Genomic DNA, 26,906 nt, shown 5'->3' with positions numbered 1-26,906 from the left:
GTAGGTTTGGTGATGAGAACAAGTTGATTAGATTTTGGTTCAGGTCCAGATCCAGATCTGGCCGCTCAGTGGATACAAAATGTAAACTGTTCAGCCTGGTGGAGGTATCTGCTCCTACGAGTGCCATTGTCGTTGGCTCGTCCTCCACGCAGCGGGAGACGGGGTTTTGCAATCACTTCTGTGTGTTCGTCTGTCTTTCTGTTCTGTCTGTGTTTGTCTGGGCTGTAACTTTTTTGTCATCAAATTTTCAACAAAGCTTTATTATGAGAATATGGAGAAGCCAAATTAATAAGTTGGTCGAAAGGTCAAAGGTCCCCATTACATATTGTCAATTTTCATCCGATTGACCCGAAATTTTAAGAATTTGCATATTGGGTGACTGAATTTCTTTACCAATTAAAAATTCGAGGCCGATTGGTTTTTTGTTTTTTATTTTTTATTTTTAGATCAAAAGGTCAAGGTTGCATAAAATTGACAATTTTCATCCGATTGATGTGAAATTTGTGTATGGTTTTCATATTGGGTCACTTGAAGCCTATTGCTTTTGAGGTCAAAAGGTGAAGGTCACCTAAAATTGTGAATTTTAGTTTCGCTGTTTTCATTATGTTTATTATGCGGAACAAGAAGCAGAAGTCTGAATACATACAACTACTACTCAGCGGACGCATCAGAGATAAAATGCAGTGGACGCATCTGAATACATAGCGGTCGGGCTTTGCATTTTCAGATGCTTTCTAGTTACTTTTGTTATTACAAGCAGCCTTGGAAAAACACCACGATGAGCTCCCTGAACAGGGATTTCATCCAAGTTGGAAAACCCCCTTGGGGGAGGGGGGCAAATGAAGTAGCTACATCCTCTATCGTGTGACCCTTAGTCCTCCTGTCAAGTTTGGATGCGATTCGATAAGTAACGACTTGATGTGTTGCGGTCAAACACAGATAACAAATTGCCTTTTTTTAGGTCAGCGAGCTGACCTAATATAACTGTTCGATGTCCTCAGATCTGTCTGTCTGTCTGTCTGTCTGTCTGTCCGTCTGTCAACCATTTTTATTTTTCTATCTCCTCCTTGACGTCTCGGCCAATTGAGTTCTAACTTGACACGATGATAATACTAGTTGCTCTCTGTGGATTGTCTGAGCCCTTTTTCACATTTTCGCCTCTGGGTCAAGGTTACAGGGTCATCAAGTGCAAAATGACCAATTGGGGAATGGCCTATAAGGAAGCATCGGACGGCTATAATGCATAATGGGTTTCATAGGGATTATTAAGAAGATTTAATTTGACCAACTAGTTTCTCGTTACCTCTGTCGTCTGGCCTTGTTTATTGGGCAACACGAGGTCCGCTGACTTCAACACGGCTTCGCGTGGTTATTTTAAATTCTGTTTTCACTTTCCGTAGTCGCTGAGGTTGATTACTACTAGGTTACATCAAGTTTTGTATCCGAGCTGACGTCACAACCGAGCGGGTTAATTTTTTTAGTATGATTTCATATGGACATGATTAAGTCACAAACTATTTGAGATTTTAACCCATTATCCTAGCATCATGAGCGATGCGTTTTGGCCAAGCAGCTATTTATCGATCTGTTTGGCATAAATCTATTTTGGTAGGGTTCTCCACAATGGATTAACTATTCAAGAACGTTTGAACATTTGATCAGTTTCGTGCTGGTCGATATCCTTTGTATGAGAAACATTTGTTGCATGTTTTATCTTGGACTTTTGAACTCGCTCTGAGAGCTTAAATCTGCTATTTTTCTATATTTGTCAACTAATTACACGAGCTTTCGTTTTTCGGGTTCTTGTTACCCTCGCCGAAGGAGGTTATTGCATTTGGGTCCATTTGTTACTTATGAAATCTAAAGATTTCGTAAGTATATTTATGACTTCCGTCATCTGTTTGTTTGTTTGTTTGTAGGCACGGTAACTCAAGAACAGAAGAAGCTACCAATGTCAAATTACACCACGTGATTTAGGAGGGTGATGGCTTGTGCTGATTAGATTTTGGTCAAAATCGGTCAAAGGTCAAGGTCACAGTGAGGTCAAACATTCTATTTTTGATGGTTTGGTACAGAATCATCGTAGAAACTTCTGGTTTACGTCGCTACCTTCTCTAGAGACAGCTTTTATTAGACAAGGTCAGAGGTGAAGTTGACAATTTCGTGAGTACCAGTCTATGACTGCTTGTTTCTTTGTTTGTCCGCACATAACTTTCGTGTTTTTTCTCCGCAACCACTTGCCAGATTGAGACGAAATTTTCACTGGAGCGACGACTCTTGTGGAATATTTTCTTGACAATTGACGTCATAAGTCACGTGGTGTGGCAGCCATGTTGGAAAAACTTTGGACCTCTATCTCTGAAACCTCACCGAGGAAAAAATTGAAACTTGGCACGTGGCAAGTACTCCTCATAGGGAATAAGTGATTTTTTTTTTTTATGACATCATAGGTACCTTCGTTATGACTTCGTAATTGCACATGTAGAACGCTACACTTGATCAGTACAAAAATTTTTGAGGGTCATTTCGGGATAAAATGGTCCACAGAAAAAAAACTGATGTCATCGGTCACGTGATTTGGCAGCCATATTTTATTATTATTATTTTATTAAACCTTCAAAAATCTTTTCTCAAGTGGCTGAACAGATCGAGGCGAAACTTTACACGTATGACCACTTATCCATGAGGAACAAAAGGTTCACACATATGACATCATAGTTCACATGGTTTGGCAGCCACACTGGATTTACCCTAAACCCTATGAAAAAAATCTCCAGAATGGTTGGACAGATCGAGGGGAAACTTCACAGAAATGTTCCCCATGCCTTGGGGATACCAGGGTATTCACAAATAATTGATGTCACATGGTCTGGCAGCCATATTGGATTGAGCGAAAATCTTTTAAAAATGCATTCTCTGGAGCCGATTAATCAATTGATGTGAAACTTCACAATTATGATCTAGTGGGGATGGGGAATATATGTTTTCAATTCCAACCTGACTGGATGCATGTTCTGAGAGTCAGAATTATTACTTACGAAATCTAAAGATTTAGTAAGTATATTGATGACTGCCGTTCTCTGTTTGTGTGTTTGTTTGTTTGTTTGTGTGTGTGTTTGTGTGTTTGTTTGTAGGCACGATAACTCGAGAACGGAAGAAGCTACCAATGTCAAATTACACCACTTGATTCAGGAGGGTGATGGCTAGCGCCATCACCCTCCTGAATTTTTTTGGTAAAAATCGGTCAAAGGTCAAGGTCACAGTGAGGTCAAACGTAATTCCGTAGATTCATGTGGAGAAATGGAGTATTTTTGCTTCGGTCGACATTACGAGTTTGTTTTAACTTCAATTTTAATTTTGTCTTCGGTTTTTGCGATCGCTTAGGACGCTTAACACTCGGTTGTCGAAATTCTGGTAAAAATCGGATGTTTTGGAGACGTTTTAAGATTGTATAAAAAATATTTCACTCGCCGCGTCACGGCTCGTCACGTGGTGCAGCGCGCTCGAGCAGACGCGGCGTTGAGTCACGTAAAGGTTTTGCGTGTGAGCGCTGATGGTGTTTTCGATAAAGATGGTGTTTAAAAGTCATTTTTTATTCCAATAAAGGTTATCGTCGCATGCCTGACTCGCTAAGCCGTCAGATTATGTAAAGATTGTTGGTGGATGGCTGAATATTACGGTTTTGTGACTTTGATAAAATAATATTAAATAATTGCATGGAGAAATGGAGATTTTTGCTTCGGTCGAGGTTACGAGTGTGTTTTAACTCGGATCGCAATTCTGTTTTCAGTTTTGGTAACGGTTAAGTATGCTTAACACTCGGTTGTCGAAATTCTGGTAAAAATCGGATGTTTTATGAGATTTATGTCAGGTGTCGTGTCTGAGGCTTAACTGAAGATGATGCTAATGAGGGGGATTGTAACACACGGCATTACGCGCTCGTTTTAAAGTCAATTTCAATCCTGTTTTCACTTTTGGTAATGGCTAAGTATGCTTAACACTCGGTTGTCGAAATTCTGGTAAAAATCGGATTTTTTATGAGATTTATGTCGGGTGTCGTATCTGAGGCTTAACTGAAGATTATGTTAATGAGGGGGATTGTAACAACACGGCATTACGCGCTCGTTTTAAAGTCAATTTCAATCCTGTCTTCAATTTTGGTAACGGTTAAGTATGCTTAACACTCGGTTGTCGAAATTCTGGTAAAAATCGGATGTTTTATGAGAGGTTTGGTACAGAATCATCGTAGAAACTTCTGGTTTGCGTCGCTACCTTCTCTAGAGACAGCTTTTATGAGACAAGGTCAGAGATCAAGTTGACGATTTCATAAGTACCAGTCTATGACTGCTTGTTTGTTTATTTTTTGATCTGGGTTCTTTTTGAATCTTCATTATTATTTTTATGTTTTTTTTTTTTTTAAATATAGCTCACTTGGCTGTACCTGGATGGGTTTGAAAGTGGAGGAGAAGCCGCTGAAATGTGAATCCTATCCAGGTTCCTTCTGATGACTTCATCTTTGCTTTTTCCTTGTTTGGGTTCCTTCTGATTACTCCAATGCAGGACTGTACCTGTTTGGTCTTCCATTTGATTTGAATTGAATTTATTTTAATCCCATTCTAAATTCAATAGAAGAAGAATAAACGTCATGGGTCAGGGTCAGGGTCCGATCAAAGTGGGGTTGCATCAAAGCAGGACGTCTTCGTACCTGGTCATAACTGCCAGCAGTTATAAAGTAGCAGTTTTAGTTATTTGTCATTAATTATGTAACACACCAGTACACAAACGCCACACAAAATACACAAACGCCACACAAAACATGTCCTAGCGATGGTCTGCAATCTCTGATTGCTCTTTTTCTTTTTTTATTCAGGTATTTTGGCTTCAGGTCCTTGTCTTTATGATTGTTAGCTTGTCTGCCACGCAACACTCGTGTGTGTGTGTCAGTGTGTCAGTGCATCTGTCCAGGCCATAACTTTTTCTTAAAAAAAAAAAAAACTCTTTGAGCTTTTCTCATCAAATTTTCAACAAACTGTTATTATCAGAACATTGAGGAGAAGACTAATTAATAATTGAGTCAAAATGTCAAAGGGAAAATTCCCAGTAAGGGAAAACATGCCTTATTAGCCTGTCTGCCGCTGTGCTGCACAAGATGACCGCAAAAAGGTTCATCAAATTTTTATTATGAGAATGTTGAGAGCACCAATTTATTTAGATTTCAAGAAGTTTAATTTGAATACAAAGTGGACACAGACGGGCTTTGCATTTTGAGATGCTTTCTAGTTTTCTTTGTTTTCCATTAGGATACTATTGCCATTTTGATCATTCCAACCCCTACCCCCAGAGGATTCTCCAATTATTAATAAAGTTGTTACTCGTACATCATCGACACATCACACTTCATTGAGCAGTACCAATAATGCATAATTATTTGCCAATATCTAGTGTTCAATTGAATCCTTAAAACTGATTTGCATTTATCATTTTTCTCAGTTTCAAAGTTTAGCAATGACTCATTGTCATTCTACATCGTTTGTATCTAGCACATGGGTGCGGGTAGCATTGTTTGCTGGGTTCCAAACTATGCCACTGATGCAGAGCCCCCCTGTAGATTAGAGCAGGAATTTGCAATTTTCCCCTGGTGCTGGCCATAGCTCACTTACTCTTTGCAAAGGACAGCATGGGATCTTTCACGTCCACCAACTGTTGGCAGACGGGACGCCCGTTTAACATCCATCCAAGGGATGGGCACACACATTGATGAATCACCCTGCCTGTGAAACACGGAGATGACAGTTTATAGCTGGGTTAGGATTCAAAACCAGGCTAGACAGCTTGGAGGCGACTATGAGCCATTGGCATTGTACGGCTTTGTTAGCTCCCTTGCTGACACTGATGTGATGTTGTGAGATGGGCGAGTATGAGCCAATAGCATATACCTCTTTGATAGCTCCCTTGCTGACACTGATGTGATGTTATTGGATGGAGCTTGCTAAGCTCAGCTATAAAATTCACCAGTGCTTCCTTTGCACTCAACCACTTGATTTTCACATTTGCTCTTTCATATTGTCTCTTACCCCAGGAGCTGAAACTGCCTGTATTTCGTGGCCAGTCACCTCAGTTGCCCCTGCGCCGCCATTTTATCGACCTCCTGTGTGTACTTGCATCTCGTTTCCAGCTGAGCGCTGCCACTCGACACTTGGCAGTGTACCTGTTGGATCTCTTCATGGATCGCTATGACATCGCAGTAAAACAGCTCTATGTTGCTGCGCTCTCTTGCCTAGTTCTTGCCAGTAAGTTTCATACGTTTCACCTGTTTTCATGGTTTCTTATGTTCCATTAAGCTTGTGCATTTTCCAGTCTTGCTTTTTCACTTGTGCCTGCACAATTTCTCATTGTAGTGGAAAAGCCCAACTAGTATTTGATGGAATGCAAAATATAGCATTTTATCTGGGGAAATTATTTTTTTTAATTTTTGAAACTTGCACCAAATTTTCATATCGAAGGACACGCTCGAACACTTGAATGATGTCATCATGCAGTGAATGTAAACCTTAGGTTCAAATATTGTCCCGTGGAAAGTCTTGTGGACTTGTGTGGTGTTTTTAATTCGATGGATTCTGTATCGAAAGGGTAACCAAACTGGATTACGGAATAGGAGACACTGTCTTGTATTGTATTTGCTGCAAGTGTTTTGAGAATGCCACATGAGAAAGGAACTTGCGTAATGTATTATTTTGATTTGTTTTAGCTGTCACTGGCTAACAAGCAGATGATGGACAGCGTTTAGGCTAAATGCATATTTTGTCGATACCACTCAGCCTGTGACGATGAATCACAGGACCTGTGTAATGGCAGGCATTCAATTGAATTGTTAAATTGAGATCCAGTTAAATTGAAATTTAATTGAAAAACTTTTCTTGTCTCTGTAATGTGGCAAAGTAAATTATTCTTTTGAAGGTTCTGACCATCAAATTCAGAATTGGCCTTTTTGTTATTCTTGGAAATATTTTCTTTTTGTCCTCTTATTTTTTTTTTGATCTTTTAAAAATTGTGATTAATTGATTTGCATGCTTTTACACCAAAGCTTTCTTGATGGGAAAATATTATTTGGTGATTTATTTTTGACTTTATAATATAATTCCACAGATTTTTTGAAATATATAATTATTATTAGATGGTGCCTTTTAATACAATTCCTTTAAAAAAAATTTTACTCCATATTTTATAAAATCTCCCGAATTATGCAATTGCCTTCACATTTCAAGTGGTCAAATTGATCATGTGGCACTTGCCGAATGTGAACATGTGACTTTCGTGCCTTTTTAATCTTGCATGAAAATGAGGGCTAACTTTAGCCTGATAGTATCTTACTTGATGTACAATTTAACTTGGCCCTCTTTTTAGATGCCATAGCTTTTGATGACCGCATTGTTTATGTTATAAATGGAAATACCTTTGCATTCCCTCCCCCCCCCCCCTATTTAAATCATTTGTACGAGGCTGGTGTTGGCTTACTGGTTAGGGTGGCGGCTTGGGATCCTAGGGTCCTGAGTTCAAGCCCCATTGGCCGCTGAATTAATACACTAGGGGGTTGACTCAGCCTGTCATCCTTCCGAGGTCGGCGAAATGAGTACCAGTGTGTACTGGTAGAGGGGCACTGCATCACCAACACAGTCGCGCTTCCAATAAATGATAGCTACCCTGGCAGCTATGCTGCCATACGCAAGAAGAAGAAGAATCATTTGTACTGATTTATTTTTGTTTGATTATTGATATACTGTATACAAGAAAAGGAAAGTGTTAAAATTAGGGTTGGGCACACATCGACTTTTTCTCTGTTGTCCCATTGAAAGGAGTTTTTATGGCCATTTTTCACGCTGATCACGAATCCGTTGAAATTTTTGACCTAGGATGACGTCTTAGGTTGGTAAAATGCAAACAATCAAAATGGCCACCAAATTTACCCACTTTTCAGGTAAAATTTGATAATTATGGCTTACGAGGGCATGTAATATGTCATTTCTTATGTTTTCAGGGTCGCTGATATCAATAATGATACTTATAAACTCGTACAGGTCAACCAGACTGCCCCACGATGCATATTGCGATAAAATCCGCACAAAAATGTGAGCGTGACCATAATTTCAAAGAATCAAATGAAGATATCACAAATTTCTGTAAACTACTACTTTAATCATCACATCAACATCTCCTCAACATTCAAAGCACTTTTTTCAGCAATATATCGACATTGACAGAAACATTGTCCTCTGGTTTGACAGAATTTCTGATAGATGTTTTCAGTTCGTCTACACTGAACTTCTCAAACGTGAAAGTTTTTGTTCCGTCGGTACATTTCACTCTACGCTTCTGGCGTATATCGGGCGCCACTGTCGATCTAAGGTAGCCTATTTCCTTGAGTAGTTGTGATTCATTAAGTCTCTCAAGAGAGTCAAGGGAAATAGGAGTCACTGGACCTCCATGCTTCTTACACTAGAAGTCTCGGCAGACATCACTGTTGATTATCTGTAACGTCTAACGACACGAAAAACATGCAACATCAAAAACAAAGGATATAGTTGATTAATCAATTCAAAATTCGTTCTGAAATTGAAAAGTGGGTATTTTCCATCGAAAATACCCATGTTTAGCTATAAATCCATACAGCCATCATGTGTCACTGTTTTGACCTCGTATTCGATATCAGCAACCATGAAAACATAAGAAATGACATATCACATGCTCAAGTAAGCCATAATTATCAAATTTTACCTGAAAATGGGTAAATTTGGTGGCCATTTTGAATTTTTGCATTTTACCAACCTAAGACATCATCCTATGTCAAAAAGTTCAACGGATTCATGATCAGCGTAAAAATTGGCCATAAAAAACACTCCTTTCAAAAAAAGTATGGTTGTATGCCCAACCCTATTAAAATTGAATGAATAAGCAGTGGTCTTGGCATGGAGAGTGGGACATAAAGAAGGTGAGAGGGATGGGGTGGGGTGGGGGGAAGGAGTGGGGGGTAGGGTTGAGTGTTTCGAGTGTGGGGGAGAGAGGTGGGCAGGGGGAGGAGAGAAGCGAGTGGAGAAAGCCCGGTGTGTGTGTGTGCGTGCGCTCACACAGGATTATGACAACAGACAAGGTAGTGGGTCCAGCAGGTAGGCCCTGGCAACTCTGCTGATTGATGACCATGTCGTCCCAAACTGATCAAGATGGTACTGGCTCTTCCAAACGGGCAGCAGTTCAGAAGTGAGGTCCGGCTTGGTAGTTTGAATGTGGCATCAATGGAGGGGGGAAGAGTTGAGGTGGTGGAGATGATGTAGAGAAGGAGGTTGCAGGAAACGAGGTGGAAAGCAGACAGGCCGAGGAGGTTGGTGGGAGTGTACATGCTGTTACATGCGCGTGGGGATGGAAGGCGTCATTGCGTGAGAACAATAGTATCGGAAGAGATCAGCAAGCAGACATTAGCCTGGTGTTGGCTTGGTGGTCAGGGTGGCTGGCTTGAGATCTTGTGCTTCTGAGTTCAAGTCCCGTTGGCTGCAGAATTAACACCAGGTGGGGTTGACTCAGCCTGCCATCCTTCCTAGGTCGGCGAAATGGGTTCCGGTGTACTGGTATAGGTGCACAGCATCAGCGGTATAGTCTTGCCCCAACAAAATGATAGCTGCCATGCGCAAGAAGAAGCAAGCAGGTGGTCATAGTTGAAAGATGGGAGGGATGGATAGTTATGGCATGGGTGGTGATGGAGGCAAATGGTGTGTTATGTCGGTATAGGGGTCACAAACGGGAAGGACTGGGGCAGAGAAGCAGGCATTCAGGGATGCACTGGAGAGGATGGGATTGGTTGAGCTGGACTTGATGCTGTGCATTGCAGGGGACTTTACTGCACATGTGGGAGTAGCGGAGCCGGGTGAAAAGGAATGTGTTGGTAAATTTATTTGGGGAACGAGGAATAGAGAGGGTCAAGAGCTGGTGCTGAGGAATGGGATGGCCATAGCTGGTTCATTCTTTCAAAAGTGGGAAAACCACAAGATTACCTGGAGGAGTGGGCATCGTAGAACAGAACTGGATTTGGTGGTGGAAAGGAAGCGACAGTTGTAGAGGATTTAGGGTTGCAGGGCAGTGGCAGGGGAGCATGTTAGCTCCCAGCACAAGTCTGTGGTGTTTGTGGTATGGATGGAGAAAAGGAGAAATGTTAAGAGCAGGGGTCAGAAGATTATTAGGTGGGGGAAGTGTAGGGAAAACGTCCTCATAAGAGTACAAAGAGAGGATGAGGGCTAGGTATGAACAACTTAGCGAAGAAGCTGAAGGTTTAGAGGAGGAGTGGAAGAAGTACGGAGAGGCATTTCGGGGAATTGCAGAAGTTTTGTGTTTAAGGACATCAGGAAAAAGGGTGCATCGGCGAGGGATAGAAACCAGGTATGGGAGACGAGGGAAGTAGCGAAGGCAGTTGATAAAATGGAGGAGGTGTGGAAGAGGATTGAGAAGATCAAGGATTGGGGGAGGCAGCCATATGTGGGGTTGCTGCACCTGTATGGGCAGAACAAGAAAACAAGGAGAGTGGTAGACAAGGTGAAAAATGATATGGAATGGATCAACAATAAGTTGGAAGAGGATGGTGGGAAGAAGATTATCTTTAAATTGGCTCGTGACACGGATGTTGATAGTAAGGATATGACGGCCGGTGGGTGGGGAGATTAAGGATGGTGGAGGGAGACTAGTGACAGAGAGAGAGGGCAGTATTGATGGTGTGGGAAGGATATTTCAAGGAGCTGTTGAACTGGGAAGAAAGCAATGGCGAGTTAGAGCTCCTGTGTTATGCAGAGGGGAAAATGGAGTTGGTACAAATCACGGAGATTGACGAGGATGAAGAAGGGAAGAGTGCCAGGCATTGATGAGGCTGTTGAATGTTCATATGAAAGGGTTCAATTCTGGAGGATTGGAGGAGAGAGTTTATTGTGCCGATATCGAAAGGGAAGGGTGTGATGTTCAATATCTGGGGAAGTACAGGGGCATTACGCTCCTCAGTCATATATTTAAGGTGCTGGAGAGAATTATCGACGAGAGGATAATGAAGAATGTGGAGATGGAGATAGAGAAGAGCAGCAGTGCTTTAGAAAGGGGAGGGGGATGACGGATGGGATGTTTATGCTGAGACAGCTGGTGGAGAAGCAGTTGGAGGTGCAAGGTGAAATGGCATTGGGACTTGTGGACCTGGAAAAGGCCTACAACACTGTCTCGAGAGAGATGGTCATGGTGACACTGAGATGGATGGGAGTGCCAGAAGCAGAAGTTAGGTTGTTGGAAGATCTGAGGAGTTCAGCGTGAACATCGGTTTGAGGCAGGGAAGCTCTCAGCCCACTCGTGTTTATCATGGTCATGGAGCCAGTATGCAGGAAGGTGAGCTTGAGTGGTAGTATCGGGAGGATGTTGTATGTGAACGATGTGGTTGTCGTGGTGGAGAGTGGGTGGGAGATGCAGGAGGTACTGGGGGAGTGGAAGGAGGCACTTGGGAAGCGTTGGCTGAATATGAGTATGGAGAAGACTGAGGATGTTGATGGCCATGTGACAGAGAACAGAAATGAATATCAGGTTCGAGGGGAAGGAGACGAGGCAGAGAAGTCGGTTTGCGTATCTGTGGGGAACAGTGACTGGGAATGGCAAGTCAGGGGCAGAGGTGTGGAGGAGTTTGGAGGGATTAATGGCAGACAGAAAGATGTCAAGGAAATTGAAAGAGAAGGTTCTGATTTCATGTGTCACGCCAGCCTACCTTTATGGCCTGAAGACGGTGGCACTGACAGAGACAACTGTGGCTATAGGTTTGTGAGAACTTGGTCAGGAGGATTGTGGGAGTGGAAAGGATGGATGAACTGATGGAGGAGATTGGTGTGCAGATGAGTTTGATGGGGAGATTGGTGAAATGCTGGCTGAGATGGGCTGGACATTTTGTGCAGATGGGGAAGAGAGATTGGCAAAGACAGTGGATAGGTTGAGGGAGCAAGGGAGGAGGAAAAAGAGATTGATTGCGTTTGAGATGGGATGATTGTGTGAGGAGAGATCAGTAAGGTCGGGGTGGTTGGAGAGTTGAAAAAGTTGGCTGAAGATGGAGGGAAGTGGAGGAGTATTGTGGTCATGGTAGGCCAGAGGCTTGGTGCCATTGGACCTCACCCCTTATAAAGGGAGGAGGAGGAGCAGGTTGTCCCAGCAGTCTCTGAGGAGGAGGAGGAGGAGGAGGAGGAGGAGGTCGTCTCGGAGGAGGAGGAGGAGGAGGAGGAGGAGGAGGTCGTCTCGGCGATCAAGGAGGAGGAGGAGGAGGAGGAGGAGGAAGTTGTCTCTGCGATCAAGGAGGAGGAGGTCATTCTCTCAGAGGTCTTAGCCAAGGCCTAGGCCCGCACAGACACGTTGGGTCAAAGTTCCACAAGCAGGAAATATGGTATGTTTAACCTTTATGAGCTGAATGCTCAATACAAGATTGCACACACTTTTAACAGTTGAAATAAATATTTTCCAGAGCTTTAAAATACTCTTGAAAATTGGGTAACATGATACAAATATGAATATCCACACATTTAATTTTTTCTCTGACTATTCATACTTTATTGACAAAAACCATGCAAGAACATACCTCTGCACATTTGTGCCATTGTATTAACATAAATAACAAGTAAAAAGAGACATTAAATGTCATAGCCCCCGTTTTATTAATTTTGCTGTATGGAATTAAAGGGCTAGCCCACATTTATGTGCAATTATAATGGCCACCGGTCTACTCGTCCACCATCTTTGATCACATCACAAAACAATGATGTGCCTATGTATACCATAATGTGTTGTCATTGTGCCAAGCACGAATAAAATCTGTCCATACATGTCCGAGATGTGGTTGCGGACCCTCGCACGCACGGACACGAAAATCGAGACCAAATCCATGAGCCCCTGTTTCAGACTCAGTCCAATGGTGACTCTTAATGTCACGTGTGTGTGTGGTTTTGTATCATGAGAGGGGAGTGCACAGCCAGAGGTATTCCAGAAGGTTCCTGAGGATTAGTATGGACAATGAGGAATGTACCTTTTGGCCAAAATACGAGCTGGTCCTGCACTTGGAATATGTTGTGCATTCCTGACAAATCTCACTCACACTCACTCTCTCACTCTGTCTTGCTGAAAAAAAAACTGTCTGGTGACCACTCCCATCCATCTTCTACCTTACAATCTTCTTGAAGTTCAGTCACTCAAACATTTGGGCCTCTCCACCACCCATGATCTTTCTTTGGCAAACTACATATCTAAGTTGGTCTCCAAAGGCTGTTGTCAACTCGGCATTCTCTGTGGTGCAGTCTTTCCATGGCATATCAACTTTTTATGCACCTGCCAGACCTTCATTCACAGCTTTATGGTGTACTGCTTTCCCCTCTGGGCTGGTGCCCTTGCCTCACACCTCGCTCAGCTTGATGCTGTAGAAACCAATGCCTTGATGATTATTGGCGTCTCCTGTCATGAAGTTGAGTCTCTCAGCCTATCACTTTCACATCTCAGACAGGTTGATGGACTCTGTCTTCTACCATCTCCTTTCTGGTCTTGTACCCTCTGCCCTTTCTGTACTTTGTTCCCCCAGGTTTCCACTGGGTTGCATGTTGTCTGTGAGCAACACCCTTCTGGTTAAACTCCCAAAATCCAGACTCACTGCTCACCTCCACTCATTTATTTCTCTTTCTTCTTCCTTTTTTTTTTTTTTTTCCTGTGGGTGGAACCAACTTCCTTAGTCTCAATCTCATTCTTCCCTGCAGGGCTTCTAGGCAGCTGTTCACCTCCATCTCAGGTCAACCCCCCCATCCACAAGCCTGATATTTTCTACCCCCATTATCCTTCCCCAAGCCTCCCTCTTTCTGACTTTCCAGTTTTTCCTTCCACTTCAGTGGTTGAGAGATTGCAGCTTTATCCATCTTGTTCACCCCTTGTGTCTTCTCCTTGCTCTCATTCTACTCCACATCCCTTAACTCTCTCAGCCTCTCTCTATTTTGGCTTTCAACCCTACTGTTAGTGTGTAACCCCACCCCCCTTCCTCACTCTGTTCTGCTCTTTTCACTCTGTTCTGTTCTTGCTCCTCCACGAGCATTGATACTCCTCCATGAATTTTTTTTTAAAACACAACACCACCTCCAGAATTGGGAGGTGCCACATCAAAACAGAAGAGGACACCCAAGCAGAGTACCAGAAGAATCAGAAATACTGTGAAACTAACGTTTTTCGAAAACGTACAATGCTGGGAGCTTCAACAGTAACCCAATTGGAGATATTAGTCATATTAAAATGGAGACCTCTAATTTTGGTGGACCATACTGTTATGGAGGGAGAAGGGGGAAATTTGTAAATGACTGAAAAATACATTTATAATTTTATACACTTCCAATTGGGTTACAAAGTTTTAAATTTGAGATTATTTTATTTTTATATGCCTTATCAGAGTATTAAAAAAAAGTCACAAAAAATCTTGTCTTCCAATTGCTTAATACTACATTAATGTTTCAAAATATTATTTGCTAACAGATATTCCCATCCAGGATGGATGTTAAATCCATGTTAAGGATGGGATGGAATGCCAGTTGATAGGAATCACAATTCGCAGCGAAAGACACCGTTAATTAAGGTTACAAAGTTTGACGATGCACGTAGTGCAGAAAGAGTAGATACGGCAGTCGTGACAGACTTTAGATGGACACAGTCATATTATATATTTATATAGAAAATAAAATGTACGTTTGCAGTTATTATTTTTTTTTTAGCAACCTTTTTGAGACCATCTATTTTAAAAATTTTAAACGTTTTTTAGCTCGCCTGTTCGAAGAACAGAGAGCTATAGCGATAATCCCGGCGTGAGCGTGAGTGTGAAAATGTTAAAGTTTTTGGTGCAAATTATTTTTTCCTTTCTAATGTTTTTATCTACCACACTTTTTTTTTTTTATACGCCCGATATATATACATCGGGGCGTATTATGTGATACCGGTCGTCCGTCCGTCCGTCCGTCTGTCTGTTGCATTCACTATATATGCTAGATATCCCTTATTGTTGGGTTTCCGTGTGTGTGAGTGTGTGTGTGTGTGTCTGCAACGTGAAGCTCCACAGCACAAACCGATTATTTTTCAAATGGTAGTCCTTCAAAAATAGGGTGTCTATTTACCGTCATTTTTTTATGAGTGCCAGTTGGTAAAATACGCAATAGGAAAAATCTTTCCAGGCAGAGGAACAATTGTATGTGAACCAGTACGTCTTGGCAATGAATCTTCGTTGGTGGATCGGTCAGAATGAAAAGCATCGTTTCCAGCGCTTCGATCCTAGCGAATCCTTCGTCGCCTGCCGGCTTGTCTGTCTCTCTCTGTCTGTCTGTCTGTCTGTCTGTCTGTCTGTCCATCCGTTCCTGTCTGCACTCTAACTCCCAAAGTTTTCAACTTTCACGTTTCATATTTGGTACAGAGGTACAGACTCTGGAGACGGTGTGTCGCGACATACGTTCGTCATCAAAAGTGGTTGCCATGGCAACCAGGATGCTGTTTTCCATCTGTTCCTGTCCACACTCTAACTCCCAAAGTTTTCAACTTTCATGTTTCATATTTGGTACATAGGTACAGACTGTGGAGACGGTGTGTCACGACATACGTTTGTCATCTAAAGTGGTTGCCATGGCAACGAGGATGCTGTTTTCCATGTAGTAGCATAATTCTGTATATACCTTCTTGTTCGGGCATATATTATGCTCACTTGTGCTCTTGTTACTGATTACAATAAACAAATACATATATTGCTTTAAAATTATTTGGATCAGACTTCACTGCAATGCTTTATAAAAAATATTATTAGACTAGTCTTTTAAAAACGGTTAATGTATAAACAGGCGAGCATTGGGTGGCTTTGACACCAACTCTGGTATACCTTTTAGGATGAGAAAGGCAAGATGCCCAGCACTAGCTAGGTTAGCGTGCAGTTGCAGTCTTTGTGAGTCGTATCATGTGCAGTCCTTAGTCATGCCAGCTGTCGTCTGAGTCTGTGCAGCGTCGATTATAATGACCAAATTTGTAATGAAGCTGTGTGTTTTAAACTCTTGTAAGAATTGAATTTGCTGTGATAGAAATATCAGTGGTTCAATGCAGGACAAGGTGAAAAAAAAAATAAGGAGTTGCAAGAATACTCGAGATTACAATTAAGAGTGGGATTTCCCCCCCCCCCCCCAAAGTGGGTGCTATCGTATTCATACTTACATGGAGAGCAATGGGGTCCTCTCCCCACCCCGAACCCCTAGGACTATTAATTTACCCCCTAAAATCTGCTGCTTCCCCCCCCCCCCATCCTGAATACAACCAACAGTTTTCAACTCATTCTGTCCAGTGGTTTAGAAATGCATTTATAAGCAGCCACTTCTCGAATTGTCTATCATATGATGTGATTAAAGGAAATGCAAAGCCACCTGTCATAACATCAAGTTGAAGCAACATGTCCCAGTAATGAAACATGTATGCGACAGCCGCCAAATTTCTCTTTTTCCTACATTGATTGGGTGAACAAACAGGAACTAAAGTATGTTGTAAAGCAGGCCTTGGAGGTTAAGACTGTGTTAAAACAGCATTTGGACTCTGGGGTGTAACGTTTCTGGAGCCTGGATCGTTTTATAAACATGCTTTTGTCATTACATTTCGCACCTCCAGAGTAACACACTTGTGTAATCTAAATAATAAAAGGCAGTGAGAGCTTTGGACCAGAATTGCTGGAGAATCTAATTTGTGAGAGGCACACATAGGAGCTTTTCATTGTCCTGTTCTGCTTGAGGAGAATAGAGGCCATATGTTCGTCCTTTTCACATGCTTGTGAATCCCAAAACAACCAGTCCTCTTCCTGTCTCCCCAGGGCTCTCCCACTTCCCCCATTCTCCTCTGTTTTCAGAAGCTTTTGTGAGTTTGGTGGCATTTGGACTTGCCTGACTTGCCTGACTTGCAAGTCTTGCCAAGTGCATGGGATACTGTATGAAGAACAGTTTATTATGGTTATGAAAGCGTTTATTTTTTTTCATCGTTATTTTGCAACTCGATGTTGAGTTATCTTTATTTTCAAAATTGAGCCAAATAGTTTTGGGATCCTAAGAGCAAAATTCACCGAAATTATACTTTAATTGAACTTGTCTGACTTTTCAATTGAGGGTTTTCCTTTAAAAATGAAGCATCTTGTTGGCGACCACTTTTTGGCATCACATGTCCGCTGATATTCTCACACGGGCATTTGTGATGTCTGTTGTGACGGCCAACAATGCCAAACAAATTAGTAATTCTTTGGGACTTTGAAAGTTGTTGGAATTTGTTTATCAAAGCTTAAGTTGGTATTTTTGACTTAGAAAAAAAAAAACTTTTCAATTGTTAGAGAAATTCACAAAATACAAATCCGTAAACTCGTTCCTCCATGTGCGACGACTCCTCCACAGCTCATACGGTACACATCATGGGAGAGTTTCCTAAAGATGAACTAAGAATACAGTTTTATGAATTAATTTTTGAAACTTTTTCACGTTTCCAGATTGTCTGTTTGTCTCCACAACACACTTCATTCATCAATTTAACCTCATCTCATCTACTGCCTTGTTGTTCATTGTCGACTGCTGTTCATTTTTTTTGTGTCTGCAGTACCTGTAGATAATTAACATGGCATCACATTGGTATGTTATTGGTGGAAATAAAGCGTAAACTTGATGAGTATTTGTGATGCAAAATCTCAGAACTTGATTTTAAAACCCAAAATAGACACAGTCAATGTAATATGAACTTGGGATCCTGTTTTCTTGAACATTGTGCTCAGGTGGGAGAATCAAACAGGCAAACTAAACTTTGACCCATTAAGTTGGCCTCCAGCACGTAAACGAGTAGCAAGATGCATCATCAAAATCTGGAATGTTACCTGTTTATGACTATCGGGCCACAACATTTTTGACCGATGTAAACAGAGTAACCTTTGCCGGATGTTTTTGGCCACTCGCACAATCAAATGATATTATAGAAGGAGGTTGGGAGGCACTCTGATTTTTATGGTTGCACTCTGACTCGGTGGTGCATTGGTTTTGCTCCGTTCAGCCACTGGTTAAAGTTAAGTAAGATGTGTATAGTATTGCTTTGGAAATTGAAGTCGGAATGCCTCTATTTCAACTAAGATGTCGTACTACATAATTACGATTTATCTACGATTTTGTAAGCCATTTCTTGTCGATAAACAAACATTTACAAGGCATTGTGAACACTAAATAACCTGCCATTTTGCAAAGTAGTTCATGATTCTCTCATTTGTTGCATGACATTTGCTAGAATGTACCTTCAGCAAAGCACTTGCTTTTGACTATTCTGTAGTTCAATACGTGTCCTGTTGCTGTTTTTTCAACCAGTAAAGGAAGTGCATTCCTCAAGAGCAGTCTGCAGAATCGCATGTTGAAAACTGTAATTGCTTTTGTCTGGCAGGCTACCACATGCGCCTTTCGAAGAAGGTATATATGTATATGTATATGTATATATATATATATATATATATATATATATATATATATATATATATATATATATATATATATATATAGTTCCCTGATAGAACCTGGTTTTCATTGCTCTATTGTACTTTTGTCTTCAGTATATATTCTTAATTTGCATGTTCATTGATTCACCTTGTAATTTTATTCGGAAATACATTGCGAGGCTTGGTCCGTCAGAAAATCCTACATTTCCTGGAACGGCTTTCTCCATTTTTGCTGAAATGCCTGTACGGGATGACTTGCACAAATGTTTGCAAAACATTCAGAAGGAGTCCCTGGACTTTGACGGTCCTATAGTTGTAATGTCTGGTGCCAAATAGAAGCACTGAGGAAAAACTGGGTGTTCTGCTTCTGCGTCTGTGATGCTGTTGAAGCTTTGGCAGAGATTTTGCAAACCGGGCTTGCATCTGGCAAAGCGATCCCCACTTGCAGCCAGCTGGCCTTTCTCCTGACCCAGCGTAATTGCCCTTCCCGTGTCAGTTAGTGGGGTGACGGCAACGCATCGTTGCCATGGAGAATAGTGCGGAGGCTACATTGATGCAAGCTGAAAAAAGATGAACAATTCGCTTGAGCATGTTGTAGCTTTTGCTTTTTAAACGACGACGACAACAACAACAAAAAAACTTCTTTGCTTCCATAGCTGGAATACTTATTGCCACTGTTTGACAGCCGTTTCATTGAATGTGTCCTGTGCTTTTCTTAATGGTGCAATGATGCTTTATATCAATCGTCTATTATTTCATTACGTACTGCTTGGGAAGATTGTCTGTTACACTTTGCTTTGAATAATAATTTCAGAAAAAGGTGCAGACCTTGCCTTGCTTGAAGATTATTTGTGAAGTATCCCAGAAAAGTGCGGTCACATGTTGCGCGTTGGGCATTGGCATTGAGAGAGGTCATCGTACTGTCACATGAATAACTCGAATGTGTATTCAGTGGAGCGCTTATCTCCACCAGGCTGAACAGTTCGTGTTTTGTATTCCACTGATCGGCCAGATCTGCATCCCGACCATTTGTCCTTGTCACACATCAAAATCGAATTGACTTGTTCTTGAGACCCACTCAACTTGTCCAACTTTTTGAGATATCGTGCTCTATTGTATATTGTTTTTGGTCCCATCACTCTTCAAAATTTTCGTCTCTGGATCTTCACCAAAATCTAATTATTTCCTCCTTGACACACACCCTACCTGTCCACCAAATTTCGTCTGATTCCTTTCATAACCTTTTGAGATATCTTGCTCACAGACAGACAGACAGACAGACAAACAGACAGGAGTGAAAACATAACCTCGGTCCACCTTCAATGGCGGAGGTAATGACGGTGTCTTGTTTGTGAAATATTTCTTGCCACAAGATGCTGTTTTTTTTAATATGGATGGTTTTTTTGGCATGAAATCATCCCCACACTGTGCAGCCAATCGTCTTGATTCCAACAGCCTGCTGTTTTTGTGAACCTGAAATTTCATCCTTATTCACTTTTCTCCCTCCTCCATTCTCTCACTTCCTACCATTTTGATTTTCAGCTCATTCATTTAAATGGGAAACGCGTTATTACGGTTTCTGGATACCAACACAAAAAGGGGACTCTGTCAAAAATCAAACAAAATATATTTAAACTGACTGCCTTTTGTAAAATATAAAGGTTATAACTTTGAACCACCATTGTACAAGAACATAGACTGTAGAAAACAAAAAATCTGCATTGCAGGTGGGATTCTAACATGGAGTTATAGCTTCAGAATGCTCGTGCTCACATGTGAATGTCAAACCGCCAACTCCTGTTGCTTCGATACAAAATATCGTGGAAACAACATTACTTTTAGTCCTGTATATAAAAGCAGATATGAGGATGTATTGATTTTTTTTTTTAAAACCCCAAATCTTGGTACCATTATGTAATCTTGCCTAATTAATTAATTAACGTATTATTTTATGTCACTAATTAGTATTGCTTGTTTTGCAAAAAAACAGTTTGTAATTGGGAAGATCCATTTTCAAAAATGAAATCACCACCAGCTAGTAATAGCTGCCTTACTCCAGGCAAGGCTCAAGCCTGATGTTCAAAACACTGAGCAGTCTTCATCTGAGAATCCATGAGTTGTGAGATGATGATAACTTGGTGGTTGAAATGTCGGACAGGAGCCTTGCCACCTGGGCATTTTATACTTTGGAGTTGTGGTGGTGCCTTCATTTTTGAATTCCAGTACGGTTCGTATTTGTTTATCGTTTTGTTTATGCAACTTGTAAATCATTATGTACATTAATTGTGGCCAAGAGACTTTCCAAGGGCTCGTGAAATTTGGTTGAGAGTTCTACAAGTTCATGCATTGTCAATTTGTAGGAGATTGTTGCTTTCCAGGACATTTGCCCTCAATGGAGTAGAGTCACTAAAACTGATCAGTTTTCTGAACGATACTCTGGTACTGAGAGCGCTGTGTGGTGTGGTGGTTCCATCTCTAACTTATTTTCAGTTACTGGAGTTTGTCAGGGGTGTGTATTGGCTCCCACTCTTTTCAGTGCTTGTATAGACTGGATTTTAGGGAGGATGTCGGAGAGATCAAGCTGCGGTGCATCGTTTGGGAATGTGAAGATCTCTGACCTTGATTTCGCAGATGATGCAGTCATCTTTGCGGAGACTTTAGATATCCTTTTGGGGACCCTCGAGGGGCTGAATGAGGAGTTTGAGCCACTAGGATTATGGGTTTCCTGTGTCAAAACTAATATCCAAGTTTTCCATGACACCTTGGATGCTGTTATCTTGTCTGTACATGTTTGTGGTGAAGATGTTGAGGCCATTGAGAGATTCACTTACCTTGGCAGTGATATTCATGTCTCTCCTGGCTGTGAGTCAGAGGTCAATAGACGTCTGGGTCAGGAGTTGCGAGTCATGGATTCACTGAATCATGGGGTGTGGCACTGTCGATACCTGTGCAGGACGATGAAAGTCTGAGTGTTCAGGTCCTTGGTGCTTCCATCTTGCTCTACAGATGTGAGACTTTGACCCTGACCAGGGATCTGAGATGGAGACTTAACTCCTTCGGTACCAGTTTTCTTCGGATAATCCTTGGCTATCGCTGGTCACATTTTCTGTCGAACGAGTGTTTGCTGAGAGAGACTCAAATGAGATTTGTTACCTGTATAGTCCGTGAGCGTCAGCTGTGGTTCGTTTTCCTGACGCTGATCCTACTCTCCAGATTCTCTCAGTGATGGAGCCTTGTGAGTGGAGGAGGCCAATGGGCTGACCACATGTTTTGTGGTTGCAGCAGGTTGATCAGCATCTCAAGGAGATGGGGTGGGCCAGGCGTCTGCTTGGGGGATGGCCAGATGGAGGCCCCTTGAGTACCGGCGGAAAGTGGATGCATTGACGCGCTGCTCTGGCACATACACCCATACCTGACCTGGAGTACAGCGCTGTGCATTTGAATGCAGTTTTGTTTTTTGCAATGCCGCTGCACGAGTTATTTGCTCAGATATTTTATTTTGTCTTGTCCACAGTATACGCCCTTCTTTTGTCTGTCATACACGAGTACTGTCGAGCCCCGCTATTTGTGGGGGATACATTTCTGAAAAATGCCACGAATTATGTGGTTCGTGAATGTTTGGCATTGTTTTTAAATGTATATATTTTATTATTATTATTATTATTATTATTATTATTATTATTATTATTATTATCACCCTTGCCAAATGATAGGGTATTGCATCTGGGTCCATCTGTTTCTTTGTTTGTCTGTTTTTGATTGTTTGTCCGCACAGAACTTTTGTGTTTTTCTCCGCAACTGCTCATTGGATTGAGACAAATTTTTCACCATTGGTGCGACTACTCATGTGGAATGTTTTCATGATAATTATGATGTCATAGGTCACATGGTGTGGCAGCCATGTTGGAAAAACGGAAACTTTGGACCTGTATTTCTGAAACCTCTTCAAGGAAAAAAATCGAAACTTGGCACATGGCAAGTGGTACTCCTCATGGGGTATCACTGATTTATTTTTATTTTTATGATGTCATAGGTGCCTTCGTTATAATGTCGTAATTGCATGTGTAGAATGCTACATCTGATCAGTATGAAAATTTGAGGGTCATTTATGGAAAAATGGTCCACAGAAAAAAAAACTTGGTGACGTCATCGGTCACGTGATTTGGAAGTCATTGTTAAAAAAAAAAAACTTTAAAAATCTTCTCTGAAGTGGCTGAACAGATGGAGGTGAAACTTCACATGTATGACCGCCTATCCATGAGGAACAAAAGGTTTACACATATGTCATCGGTCACATGGTCCGGCAGCCATATTGGATTGAGCGAAAATCTTTTAAAAATCCATCCTCAAGAACCGCTTAATCAATCGACGTGAACGTTCACAATTATGATCTAGTAGTGATGGGGAATACATATTTTAAAATTGAACTTGATCAGACACTTGGTCTGGCAGCCAGAATTATTATTTAATATTTTTTGATCTGGGTTCTTTTTGATCTTTTTTTTTTTTGTTATGAATAAGGCTCACTTGGCTGTGCCTGGATGGGTTTGAGGGTCGAGGGGTCGCAGCTGAAATGCGAATCCTATCCAGGTTCCTCCTGATGACTTCATCTTTGGTTTTTACTTGTTTGGGTTCCTAATTACTCCAATGCAGGACTGTACCTATTTGGTCTTCCATTGGATTTGAATTTAATATATTTTAATCCCATTCTAAATTCTATATATATATATATATATATATATATATATATATATATATATATATATATATATATATATATATATATATATATATATATATATATATATATATATATATATAGTATACATTGACGAGGCTCAAATGAGAGCGAACACGCAACGCACAGCAAGGGGGGCATGACACAAGAGGGGTGGGAGAGGGAAGGACAAAACAGTGGGAAACAGACATTTGGAGATCTGTGGAAGGGAGAGGGATGGAGCGGGGAACATGGGGTATACAAGATGGACATTACAGGGACTTTCAGGAAGGAAAGCAGGGAATTTGAAGGAGGTGGGTTTGGGGTGAATTAACGGGGTTAGAAAAGATCAAGGTTTTGGATGGGGGAAGAGAAGATGTTGTGGTGAACAGCTGTTTTGAACACATGGAGGGAAGAATGGGATTGAAGAGAGTGTGGGAGTTTATTCCAAAGGCGGGAAAAAAAGAGGAATGAAAGAGTGAAGGTGAGCAGTGATTCGTGATTTTGGTAGTTTTACCAGAAGGGGGTTGTTGGCGGACCTTGAGCGCCCTGTGGAAATACGGTGTGGACAAATCGCAGACAGAGCAGGGTGGGGGGGGGGGGGGTGAGACTGGAGAGGAGATGGTAGAAAACAGAAAGACCACCGACCTGCCTGCGGTGAGAGAGAGTGAGAAGCCCAAAGACTCAGCCTCACCACGGGAGATGCCAATGATCCTAAATGCTTTGGCTTCCACAGCATGAAGCCAAGAAAGGTGTGAGGCAGGAGCACCAGCCCAGAGGGGAGAGCTGTACTTCATCAGGCAGCGGACGAAAGCTTTGTATGTGGTCAGAAGCTCAGGTGGGCCGAGGAGGGACTTTGCGTGACGGAGGATTCCCAGAAGCCTGGCTTGTAGGCCAGGAAAGATCATGGCAGATAGTGAGACCCAGAAGCTTGAATGAATGGACTTCTTCTAGAGGATTGTTGAGAAAGTAGATGAGGGAGGGGGGTTCTAAATGGTCTTTTTGGAGAGACATTGTGAGAGTGTGAGATTTGTCAGGGTTGAGAGACATGTTCCACTTGTTGGCCCAGTTTGTGATTTTATCCAGATCTACAGAGAGCGAGGAAGCTGCTGCTTGCCGGTCTGAGGGATGACGGATGGTACGGCAGAGGGTGGAGTCATCAGCAAAGAGATAAAGAGGATTTTCCAGAGAGTCGGAGAGATCATTGATGAAAACCAGAAAAAGAACAGGGCGCAGAACGCTACTTTGAGGAACTCCACCCTGGACAGGAAGGGGTGGGGGGGGGGTGGTGAGAGAACTCCATTTAGGACCACACGTTGACTGTGACAGGAGAGGAAGTCTGCGAGCCATGAGGGGAGATGGCCTTTGTGGTGATTTGAATAATAATAAATAATGTCATGGGCCAGGGTCAGGTGTCCGATCAAAGCGGACATCTTGGTACTCGGTCATCAGTGCCAGCAGTTATAAAGTGGCAGTTCTCATCATGTCTCTCATTAATTACGTAACACACCAGTGCACAAATACCACACAAAACAAGTCCTGGCGAGGGTCTGCAGTCTAATAGCTTATTGTCTTGTTGTTTTTTTTAATTTTGTCTTTATTATTTATTTATTTATTTTCATATAATGACTTTTCACACCATAATAATAAACTTGTGAAAATCCAGATTTCAAGGGTGTCCAAATATATCATTGGCATACTTTTTTGTTTCATTGGCACACTTTAATATGTCATTCAAATAATTAACGTCTTATGATTGATTGGATGCTGATGTCATGGATACCCCATTGCAAAATGTATCAAAATTATAAGGGTAGTGCTTCCAAACTTTCCATAGTTAGGATAACAGAACTAATTATTATTTGGGGGTGGCGGTGTCGTTGTGGCAGGCTGTCCTCTTAGTCTCGTGCATGAACCAATTTTTTTTTCAGTCGTTGGTGGAGCATTCATGTGTCGAGACAGAAAAACAATTTTATTTTTCACCCGTCCCTCATTTATTTTGTGTCGCTAGAATTATTTTTGTGGCAAAAAAAAATATATACATATATATACATATATATACATATATATATATATATATATATATATATATATATATATATATATATATATATATATATATATATATATATATATATATATATATATATATTGTTGCGGATTCGCGCCCGCCGGCGTGCGAGCGGCCACGTAACTCGAATCGCGGCACGTCGCCCATCGGACGGACAATCCCGTCGTGACCCTCTCGGACTAACGCCGGGAACTAGTCACGGGTGGGCCTTTCAGCCTCACCACGATCGTGCCAATCGGCCCCCCGCGTGGGATAGGGTTGCTCGCCAAATTCGACCTACCTAAGTACCCACACGGAGGGTAGACCGGGCGATCGCACCTCGCCGCAGGTCGACTTCGGACACGGGCCACTTTAAGCGACCCGTTCCGTACTATCGGGATAACCGAGCGGTGTTATCGTCAACCTCGACGGTTCGATTAATTATTGGGCGTTTTTAGCCCACGACCAACCCTTTACGTGAAGTAAGATGGAGATTCAACTAAAGAAAAGACGAAGCGAAACGGGAAAAACAGTTCAACATAAAGCACATTTATTCCGCGGCAAACGGAAAGCACATATATACAATTATACACCAAAAGCAAATGTAAAAGTGGAAGAAGCACAACAATTCTGCACAAAAAGCAAATGCAACAAAAGAAAAACACACTGCAGATCTACTACCGACTACCGAGCATACGGCAACACTTATACAGTTTTACTTCACAGACGGCGCCGACAACACATATACTCAAAGCAAAAGAAAAAGGGACCACCCTCAACGATGAGGGGGGCAGACGGGCCTGGGGCCGCGACCGCGTCGAGCCTACCCGTCTGGTGATGAGCCGCAAGATGGCGGTGGCGCCCCGACTCCACGGGCCTCGCTGGCACTGCCTGGAATGGGGTGGGAACGGGGCCCCCTTCTCACACTATCTCAGCGTGGGGGGAAACAGGAGGGGGTTGTTGATGCTCGGGGGAATGAGGATATCTCGCTGGCTTGGGTCCCGCGACGAGCGTCTCCACCGCGACCTCGGTCGCGTTACCGGCCTCCCCTCTCCGCAGCTCCCCGACTCTGACACGAGCGCCCTCTCGACTGCCTTCGCCGTCGCCATCACCACTCTCCAACTCTCCACTCTTCTCAGCTCCGTCCAACTGCTTTCCTCTTCTCAGAAACTCTCAACTCTTTCCAACTCAACTACTAACTCTTCCCAACTCAACTGCCTTTTCGGCGAGCGAACGCGGCCCTTTATAGCCCCCGGGGCTTCGCTCCTTCACCTTTGACCCTTCACCTCTGGCTGGCTCCCCATTGGACAGAGGAAAAGTGGGCGTGAATGATTTTTTATCCGCGAATCTGCATATAGCGATTACACTCCGACGCACCTGGAGGCGGGGCCAAATCGCCCCACGCTCGCTGATAGGACGGAACAGAAGTGGGCGTGAATCGTTTTTGATCCGATTTCTCGGAAAGGCTGGTGTTTTTGCACCCGCTGCTCGGTGCGCGCCCTGTACGAGTCCAGGATCGGTGTCCACAAGCGGCGCGGGAATGGCGGTGATGCGATGGTTGCGAGAGCGAGATGTGACGGCAAGGGTCGTGGCTGTGG

General features: G+C 42.3%; 1 protein-coding gene across 4 annotated transcripts in view; it reads left to right on the top strand.

Moving 5' to 3' along the window:
• Window positions 1-26,906, top strand: part of LOC147035012 (cyclin-J-like) — a 109,383-nt gene that overhangs the window by 50,212 nt on the left and 32,265 nt on the right. For all 4 annotated transcript variants that reach the window (XM_085892472.1, XM_085892465.1, XM_085892489.1 and 1 more), the window contains one exon: window positions 6,080-6,290. In XM_085892472.1, coding sequence (XP_085748598.1) covers window positions 6,080-6,290 — 211 coding nt within the window. The remainder of the gene's footprint in view (window positions 1-6,079; window positions 6,291-26,906) is intronic.

This window comes from Eptatretus burgeri, chromosome 1, assembly GCF_056783735.1.
Source record: "Eptatretus burgeri isolate ZD-2024b chromosome 1, Ebu_testis_v1, whole genome shotgun sequence".
Lineage (NCBI taxonomy): Eukaryota > Metazoa > Chordata > Myxini > Myxiniformes > Myxinidae > Eptatretus > Eptatretus burgeri.
The sequence above is the reverse complement of the archived record's forward strand: the minus strand, read 5'-3'. Positions and strand labels throughout refer to the sequence as shown.